Consider the following 10,001-nt stretch of genomic DNA (forward strand, 5'->3'; position numbering starts at 1 on the left):
CTTTTTGTCAATCCACTGCTGGATGAGGGCCTCCCCATGCCACGTGGGTCGTGGTAGTTATTTGACAGTACTTCACCTGGATGACCACTGCAGGACATTGGATTGTGCTGCACCACCCACCACCACGTGGCCCCCGCAAGCCCCATCGCCGGACCTGTCTGTGCACGGTGGTGGTTATCCATCCAAGGAATGTCCAAGCTCAAGCCTGCTTAGCTTCCGAAAACGTGGCGAGATTGGGCTTTATTCCGCGCAATTTGTTGTTCACCTTAACTGGCATAGAGCTCAACGGAACGCTCGTTTAAAGCCTCACCACTCAGGTTGAAGGCGTTAAATCAGGGGTGGGGAACGTCCGGCCTGCGGGCCGTATAAGTCCCGCAAAATCATTTGGTCTGGTCCTGCCAAGGCAGGAGTCGAAATTCAATAAATCTAGGAGCAAACCTGGAAAAGCAGTTACGAGTAGTAACATCATCAATACCAGCTAACATCACACGCCTCACCAAAGAGAAGCAGTTCCAGCCATCGCATTAGGGGTGAGTTAATTAAATATTTGTCCAAATATAACGGGCTAATTTCTAGGTTGATAATTTTGTATGGCCCGCAAATGATGTTATAAATATCCAAATGGCCCTTGGCAGAAAAAAGGTTCCCCACCCCTGCGTTAAATGCATCAACTGTGTCGGTCCGATTGCCTGTCCGACTACGACGTGGAGTCACGATCATTCTCGTGTGTATAGACGATCCAACAGACTGTAATAACTCCACACATTTGTCAATAACACTGTGGCTTTAAAATGCATTTTTACATGTATGAGACGATGTTCCGGGCAATGTCCCTTCTTCAGAGCACGTAAACAGAGACGACAGAGAGACGGTGTTGATAAGCGTTGCAGACTGCACTTGGTAGGAAACTGAGATCTCCTGATCCATACAAGGGGGATTACACTAAAAAAAACTCACCGAGATGTCAGCAAACCGAGAAAATTCGTAACCGCCACCTTCGTAAAAATAAATGAATAATCTGGCGTAGAGTGAGTGATGCATTGTTAAGGAAATATCACGAGGGCACTTATTTGCATGAAGCACTGGAAAATTCTTGACCATGAAGAGGGGGGGGGGGTTGAAAATAAGACCTCCACTTTATATAGGCAATGCAAATAAAGGCTGTGTACTTGGAAACCGTCCAAGTCCGATGTCCCTTATAAGCGCGAAGGGTGTCGTCTACAGGTTATTTGACCGAGGGTAGGTCTTAACTCGTGCATAAATAAAACATTGTCAAGGGTTCGAGGGTTATAAGATGCATCCGGAATGTAAGAGGCACCCTCAAAACTTAGGGGTCATACTCTTTGGTTCTTTCGGTAAAGTCACGTAGGTATAAAATAAAATAAATCACTATGTTTTGGGCGCAAGACAAGCGTCTGTCATCCCCCCACCCCACCACCACCACCACCACACCTCCACCACCCCACCACCACCCCTCCACCACCAACACCCCCCGAGTAATTCCGCTTAAGCAGCGGTGGCCAACCACTATCACAATCAAGATTCTTGACTTAAACTGGAGGAATCCAATGAGCTACAAAGTTATTTTTCACAGATTTCCAGAAGGTTTCACAGGTTGTCCACACGCGGCTCTTATTGAAGGGGCATAACGTAGAACGTACTATCACAGTAGTAGCAAACAATAATGAATGTCTCCCGTACTGTGCCGAAAACCATCAATATAAATAATGTAAGTGCATTGTCTATTAAATTGGTGCTTTGAAAAAGAAATTGAGGAAATTACGGCATGGCGATTATGTGACGTGCTAATTTACGTAGCTTTGTTTAACTATTGAATTGTCACGTGTTACTTACAGCTTGTGCATTATAAGCGATACGGATTGTAAATGACGAGAGGACGTGGCAGACTTATTTTGAACGATCTGTACAAATAAATGTAAACAATAAAATGCAACTGCAAAGTTATTGGGAAAAGATATGGCTTTACTGCCGCGTAGGTTTTCACGGCTGTATAATATACAGCTGTAATCTTATGCGTGTGAAATCCAAATATACACTCTGCCTCATGGCACGAAGCCGATTGCAGAATCGGGATAATATGGGGGGGTCAAATTACAAGGTAACATTTTGAGAATAAGCATATTTTCTGTGCGATGAAGGCTTTATAATGTATTGATTTACCTGGAGATGTCTGGGTTTGGAATCTGACGGAGAGGATTGGTGCCACCTGGAACACGAAACAGAATTCTTAGGCAAGAATGACCACACGGCGCAGGACTTTGAAGGTGCAGATGAATCCGGTACTGACATTGACTCAAAGACGCAGAAAGACAACGCATCACCAACCACAATTTTACCCACTGCTTAATGAATGCTTTCCCAAGCCGTCGCCAAACCGTCACTTACAAACGAATACCAGGGTCATGATCACCATCCGCCACGGTCAATCCACTGCTGGACAAAGGGCTCCCCATCGACCGTTAGAATTCTACAACGTAACAATCTACCCGGCACCAGCAAGAGATCGGATCCCCACCGCTCCATCTCCTCCGTGGACAACCTGTCGATTTTTTGGGTTAGATCGCGTAAATATATAAATGTGTCATAAAAAATCGCCACCACCTGACACAGCCAACTAGCAAGGGTTGTCACGTAAACAGATCGTGGCCAATTCGCCACGAGTACAGCACACCGGCTGCCACGCCATCGTTAGTCTCGACCACCAGCCAAAATCCCTTCGACTAGCCCATCCTGCCCAAGGCCACTTGCTTTTTTTTACAATGGCCAATTAGCTGCCTATAACTTGTGTATGTTTTCTGAATCATCTACATCTGTTCGACGCTTGTCCTGCGTTTTGAGTTTAGTTTCTTGTCCTTGTCCCGCACCTCCGGTCAGCACGAAAGCGCGCGGTGCGGTAACCGTCATTCTTCGATGGTTATAGCCAAAAGCCACTGCTGCTGCGAGGATGACCGGCGGTTGCGTGACGGTTCGTTGCTCCTTGACGAGATCAGCAAGGTATTGCAGGTTCATTTGTGGCAAGCACTTTCTGCATGTAACGAGCGTGACCTCATAATGTATCAGTTCGGCATAACGGAAATCCACGCACCTGGTTTTGAGGAATATTTGCGAGTCATGCTCCATGACTGGTTCCTGAAGGAGATGCGATGCTGCGAGCTTGCGCGCAGCCAACGCTGCCAACACTGCGTAAAAAGCACAACCGCGCGAGGCAACGTAATCTCGGGTCACGCGTTTGACATTTCTCTCGCGAGCTGCAGTAAACGTCGTCGCATATCTCACTCAGAGGTCGAGGCGGACAAGTGGAAAGGTTGGATACGTGAACGTCAACAGAAAATGACAGTTACACGCGTGCAGAAACGGTGCACTGTGGATGGAGGAGGGGGGGGATAATTGGTCCTGGTAGATATGTGATGGTCGAATAAGCGAAATTGTACTGTATTCGTATTTTTCCTTAAGAGTGCCTTAACAAACGTCTGGTACAGAACGGCAAAATGAGAGGTGGGAGTAACCCCATTTTAACAAACCACATGAAAACCTGCCTATAGCCTGTGGTTTATTGGCAGGTCAAGTGGACAGAGGTGGGGGGATTTGTGAACTGCAAGTCCAGTGTGGAAATCGATGCACCATGGTATTATTGTAATAAACTAATAAAACCAGGCTTGCCGTTGGGATACTGAACGTTAAGGGATGGGACACCAGAGTAACATCTTACCTTGCAACAGAGGCTTCTGAACGTCACGTTAAAATGCATTCCGATATTAAGTTGTGGACTGAAAAACACGGAAAAGAAAAAGACCACAACGTAAATTGTTAGCCAAGCCGAGTTCGGCAGTTGTAAAAGCAGCTGTTGAGTTACTGTGTAGCCCAAGAATAAAACAGCTTAACACATCTACCTTAACATTTATTGAGAATGCTCTTTCAAGGTCGAGCTTGCCCATAAAGGTGGCACAATACTAGAAATTGCAAGGGATTGCACGTGATGTATCATACTGAGAAATAAAATACAACTGGGAAAAAACACATTTTAAAAACGAATTAAATGGTAAAATCCAGGAGGAAGAATTGCAAATGCAACTAAACATTTAGAAACAATCTCAAGCATAGAGAATTTGAATGAAAACGTACAAAGTTATGTGAAAACTAATTTCATAATTACGTTAATATCTAAATGTAATGGTTTGTATTAATTGTTTGCATTTGCAAGTGTGGCACCAATGGTCTTGAATCAACAATCTTATGCCGTGTAGAGACAGAAGTAGTTAAACTTTCAGTGTGCCGAACAGTTCATTCCAAAATGTAGGTGTATCACATCGCACAGAATTAGGCCACCCTCGAAGATAGAGAACTGAAGAGGCACGAGGAACCACAAACAAGCCGGACGGCAGCCAAATCACGTGCCCGGCACCAAATATTGCCCGAGCTCTGCGGCCCTCTGTATATTAAGTTATCTACCAATTAATGTGTTTACAAGCGGGAGGAAACCAGAGCACCGGATGAAACCCACACATGCAAGGGGGCAACACGCTATTCCAAACATACACAACAGGTGTAGTCCACATCTTGTCTGGACCACTTTCTCCTGGCAAGCCACGGTATTGCACCGAGACCTTTCACCGCAGTGTGTCCTCAAAATTACCGACTAATATTGGAGTACGATTCCCCGGTATAAATATCCACGTTTTCTTAACAATACCCAGTTATTCGCAGAAGCGCAAATTTTGTCCGTTTACAGCTTGTGAAATGCCATTTATATTGTTTTGAATGATGTGCGTTTTTTTTCACAATGTAACAGAAAGGTAAAAAAAACAACTCCACTGAAACCACTCAGAATCACAAGCGAATTCTGAATGCACAACCCAATTCCCCGTTAAGGTACTCAACTGAGACTGCCTGATAGGTGCCTGTGCAGTGTGGAGATACGGTTAACAAAAAAATCAGCATTGCTTTGCATGCTATTGTTTTTTGCACATTTGGGCTGAAGTTGAAACAAAAAAAATAATTTGTTCGTGGTTCCCACAAAAATCCCCAGTTATATGCAGCATAACTAAATATAATCACTACCATCGTTACACGAAGGACACGGTCGTTCTACAATTGTGTCCACTCTGCAACAGCTGCAGAATCTGGCAGAAGGAAAAACTAAAAGCAATGGAGAGGTGGTATGACATTTGCAGCACTGACCACAATGGGGAAGCTATCTGTAAATAAGAGGTGATAAAAATGCTGACGATTCTGGTGATTAAGCAATTCAGCAGCGGAAATTCCAGATTCTTAACAGGGGCCAGCTTATGCACTGCTATTTCCAGTACTACTGCGATTTCCCAGCATGGGACTCGCGATTTAGACCCTGGGCGAATGATCATCATGGACTCGTAAAGGCGATTTTCAAGAGAAAATATTTGCATAGCAACGTTTCCTTTACAAATTTAGAAAATACTTGGAATTTTAGCTCAACTTATATATACGTTTCACGCTTAAACACACCGGTGGGCTAAAGAACTATTTGTCTTTTGTCAACGTGACACTTTTTTACTGATTGGCCGTGTCGGGTGGTGGAGGGTTACGACACATTTATAAATAACGCGATCTAAACCCAAAAACGTTGATTATGAATTATATAAACGTACCTATGCAAACAATCATGCACATATACATGCCCGGACGTAGTAGTTACAATCAGTGCAGTTGCGTCCTTCTGATCCTGCAGGACCCATCCTGTGGTCATGTTAAGGCAGCCTGCAGCGAATGGACACCCACACGTGGAACAATACAGAGAATGGGCTACATGTGCCTCTTCTGAAGAGGTGGACAAAGAAGGCACTTCCTCCAACATTCGAGGATGCGCAGCCACCGTATGTTGTTTGGGCCGATGTGTTCCTCCTCTGCCAATGTCCCACAGAAATGCTGAGAAAATCTGCAGACCTGATTCTGGGGGTCGAAGACTAGACTGCCATTCTTGCCTTAAGGCAATACGGGTGGCACTGCAAGATGATTTTTTCATTAGGGATCGCAGGGCTGCTGAAGTAATTTCTCCTCAGCAACTCAGAACCAGCACTCATCCCGACCGTACCAAGTGGCTTTCCAACCCTCCGAGAGAAAACTGTGGTAAAGCCACCTCATTCTTGGACATTGAATGTTATAGGTGGCATAAAAAATCAACCCATCAATATCTCAAGATAGCCCAGCTTTTGACTGGAAGTGCACTCAAAAGGTCGTGAGCGTGTGCCTGTGGTGCAACAGCGTGCTGGAAATTATAAGCCTCCGTAGCTGTCAACCCCTTATCAGTGCCTACCTTATTACAGACCAATTCAGACCTTGTTGGTCAGCCCGTGCCCTTATAAATCTCAACGTTCATCCTACAAAGTCCCATCACAAGGGAGAAACACAAACAAACGAAAAAATGTGCCCACATTGAAACGGCTGTACACCGTGTGGACCTGAAAACTCAATTTCCCTGTACAAGAATACGGTTAAACCGTATGGGTTGACAGGTATGAGCCCATGGGCTGCTAAAAAATAGTCTAGCCTTTCTGAACAGCTCCGCCAATGCCTTCCAATCACTTATTCCCAATGGTTAGTGTCCTGACCCACTCGGATACTAACGCCACCCAAGATGACTGTCCACAGGTGTCACTTGCAGCCAGAATTTGGCAGAGGTGGACACAGAAGGCATCCGAATCGTTAGCCTCGTTAACGTCCCAACATGTCGAGGAGACCACAGCAGATAAAACCCTTCCACCTCAACCACGTTGCTGTGGTTTTCACAACTGATGATTGCTTGTGTTGCAATCGAAACGTCGTGATAATTTTATTGTTTTAGTTTTAATATTTAATTATTTCCCTTCTACGTGACTTTACCGAAAGAACCAAGAAAATAAGTAGAACGTGGTGTCTATATTTATTTAAAGTTGCGCATTTTGATGTGACGTCACATTTCTCAAACCCACCCCCCTAGGTGCGTGACGTCATTTATGGACGGCCCCTTAGCAGACTGTTGGGGCAAGTGCTGTTAGCGAGCACCTCTGAAGACCTGGACGGCGCATGAGGGGGTGGGTGGCCAGCACCAAGCCCGGTCGCCTTTGTCTCCCTCATGGCAAAATTTACACACCGCACTAGGAACTCATTTGAGGCCGAGTCGCCCTAGGGGAGGGCCCAGGACCAGTTCAGATCATCGTCACAGGTGTTGGCCGTGAGTGAGAATTAAACTCAGTTCGCCGGGTTCGTAGTGCAACGCCAACCACTACACTACCACTCCCCAAAAATGCACACACACACACATGAACATGTCCACTACATCATTGGAACCTCCTTTGCCAGTAGCAAAATATGATAATTGGTTTTTTACCCTTTTATCTGGCAACAAACTGACACCTTTGGCGTCATCTGGTCCAACACCATGTGAGACTAGGCTCTAAGAAAAGCTGTCTCGGGTGTGGACCAATCAATTTCAAGGACAGTGCATACATTATCAGAGTTGTGTTTTGTTTGCATTCCGACCGCAGGTATTGTAGTCAATGCAAACATGACTCCTTGTAAAAAAGGTGTCAGTTTTCTTGCCAGATAAAAGGGTAAAGAAACAAGTATCATGTCCACTACATATATACAAAATAATCATTAGTGTCGTTGTAGAGAATGTAACTATTTTAACTATGTGTATTTTACCAGGTAAGGCCCACTGAGCTGTATAGCTAATTCAGAAGCGACAAATGATAGCCCAACGAAGTGGCTTATCACGTGGAAATGTATAAGGGGCCGTCCATAAATGACGTCACGCGATTTTGGACGATTTTTGACCCCCCCTCCCCCCCTCGTCACACGGCGTCACAAAAAGTCAGACCCCCCCCTCAAATATGACGTCACTAAGCTCTCACCCACCCCCCCCCAAAAGAAAAAATATTTACATTTTGAAAATAAAACATGCTTCAAATCACTTTAAACTATTGTCATTGTAGTGCGTATTTAATGTGCCGCTGCACTCTGATGTTGTAGGAGAGAACACGTATTAAAAAGGCGTTGGAAAACTCAAATTTAGCATAAAGTTCACTTGAAAATATTCAACGTCTAACTAAAACTGCAGATGTTCAGAATATTATATTGAAATTCTATTATAATTCTAAAATATAAAAAATATATAACTATAAAAAAAATACATTAAACTATGAAAAGCCCTGGTAGAATCGTTAGAATCAAAATGTTTAATAACATTCAAAAAATAAAAAAAATTATGCTTCTCCATTTTCCCATGAAGAAGCAGAATTCTCCTTAATGGAATAAATAAAAGGTGACCTTAGTCAATTTCAATAATCAAATAGTTAATAATGAAAATGAATGAAAAGTAGTGTTCTTATAACAATTCTATTCAATTAATATTTATTTAAAGTTGCGCATTTTGATGTGACGTCACATTTCTCAAACCCCCCCCCCTCGTCACACATCGTCACAATGTCTGACCCCCACCCCCTCGGTGCGTGACGTCATTTATGGACGGCTACTGTAACACACGTGTATGCTAAATGTGGAGGGGGAAAACTCGGGGGGGGGGGAAGAAAAATCCACGCGACCACGGGGAGAGCACGCAAACTCCAAATCTGCAGCAGCTCTTAGGGTTTTTCGGTAAAGTCACGTAGGTAAAAATAAAAAAAATATTATTTAAAATTTTTAAAGTCACGTAGTATAAAGAGTATTAATCCTTGCAGTCACGAAAGCTTCAAATCTAGAATCTACAGCAGCAGCAGGCGTCAAGGTCGGGATCGAACCCACGCCCGCCTGTACACCAGGCGAGGGAAAAACATCTCGCCAATAAATAAACAAGCAGACGATATACTGCATCTCCTTCGTATATCCATCCCTCCGGACAAGAAATATATAATTTTACACTTTACGCCAAACAAAAGCGTTTCAACAGCATTGGTTCACAACATTGCATTGCACCGATGATCATACGGACAGTGCATATGTACATATAAATACATACACATAAAGACAAATATCCCCTATATAGCCATAACAGACTGTCAGGGAAAGTGCTGGTAACGAGCACATCTGCATGCTAATACAGCACACGAGGAGATGGGTGGCTAATAACGCCACGTTAGGCAGCCTCTGTCTCCCCAGTGAAGTCTACATACCGCACAAGGCACCCACCCATTAAGGCTCAGTCAATTCAACAACAACAGCCGCCATTCACCTGCAATTGGCGCTTCGTGCCAGGCTAGGTGCACACAAACGGGTCCCACACAGGAACCCACTCTACTGTATTAACACGTGGGTGAATTCGGCACCGGTAACCTCCAATGACGAACATTGTGGACACGGTATTGGTTCAAATGTACCACGTGATGTGGAACGAACCATTGAGGGTGGTATATGGTAGGGGGTATGTCCTTAAACTTTAGCTTAAATTAATCTAAATTACGCGTGCGATGAATGTACCAATCAAATGTATTTAATTTAAAGTAAGATTTTTACGGTTATATATCACTTCATAATGCTTTAAAATTGCTGTGTAAATAGACACGAACTTATTGAGTTACCAAATGCTCCTCTAAATGTCCGCGTCCATGGTTAAGGCGGCTTGGTGAAAATGGTCAAGGACGCGCAGTTCAGGCTATCGGGTGGGTAGCCATGTTGGTAAGGGGTGAGCAGAGGTGTGGACTCGAGTCATGTGACTTGGACTCGAGTCAGACTCGAGTCATGAATTTGATGACTTGCGACTCGACTTGGACTTGCATAACAATGACTTTGTCCCACCTATGGGGGTGAGCCAATCGGATGAGTAGTCATGTTGGTAAGGGGTGAGCCAATCGGATGAGTAGTCATGTTGGTAAGGGGTGAGCCAATCGGATGAGTAGTCATGTTGGTAAGGGGTGAGCCAATCGGATGAGTAGTCATGCTGGTAAGGGATGAGCCAATCGGATGAGTAGTCATGTTGGTAAGGGGTGAGCCAATCGGATGAGTAGTCATGTTTGTAAGGGATGAGCCAA

The 10,001-nt window shown here is 44.3% G+C and overlaps 1 protein-coding gene across 1 annotated transcript in view; it reads right to left on the reverse strand.

The window, feature by feature from the left end:
- Positions 1 to 9,314, reverse strand: part of GFM2 (GTP dependent ribosome recycling factor mitochondrial 2) — a 32,384-nt gene extending 23,070 nt beyond the window's left edge. Inside the window, exons 1-4 of the mRNA XM_078874534.1 lie at positions 9,206 to 9,314; positions 3,731 to 3,788; positions 3,107 to 3,200; positions 2,182 to 2,227 (exon numbers count right to left, since the gene is read on the reverse strand). Of these exons, the coding sequence (XP_078730660.1) occupies positions 2,182 to 2,227; positions 3,107 to 3,200; positions 3,731 to 3,769 (179 nt within the window). The 5' untranslated portion in view covers positions 3,770 to 3,788; positions 9,206 to 9,314. The remainder of the gene's footprint in view (positions 1 to 2,181; positions 2,228 to 3,106; positions 3,201 to 3,730; positions 3,789 to 9,205) is intronic.
- Between the last annotated feature and the right edge of the window lie 687 nt (positions 9,315 to 10,001).

The sequence above is a fragment of the Lampetra fluviatilis genome, chromosome 39 (genome assembly GCF_964198595.1).
Source record: "Lampetra fluviatilis chromosome 39, kcLamFluv1.1, whole genome shotgun sequence".
Lineage (NCBI taxonomy): Eukaryota > Metazoa > Chordata > Hyperoartia > Petromyzontiformes > Petromyzontidae > Lampetra > Lampetra fluviatilis.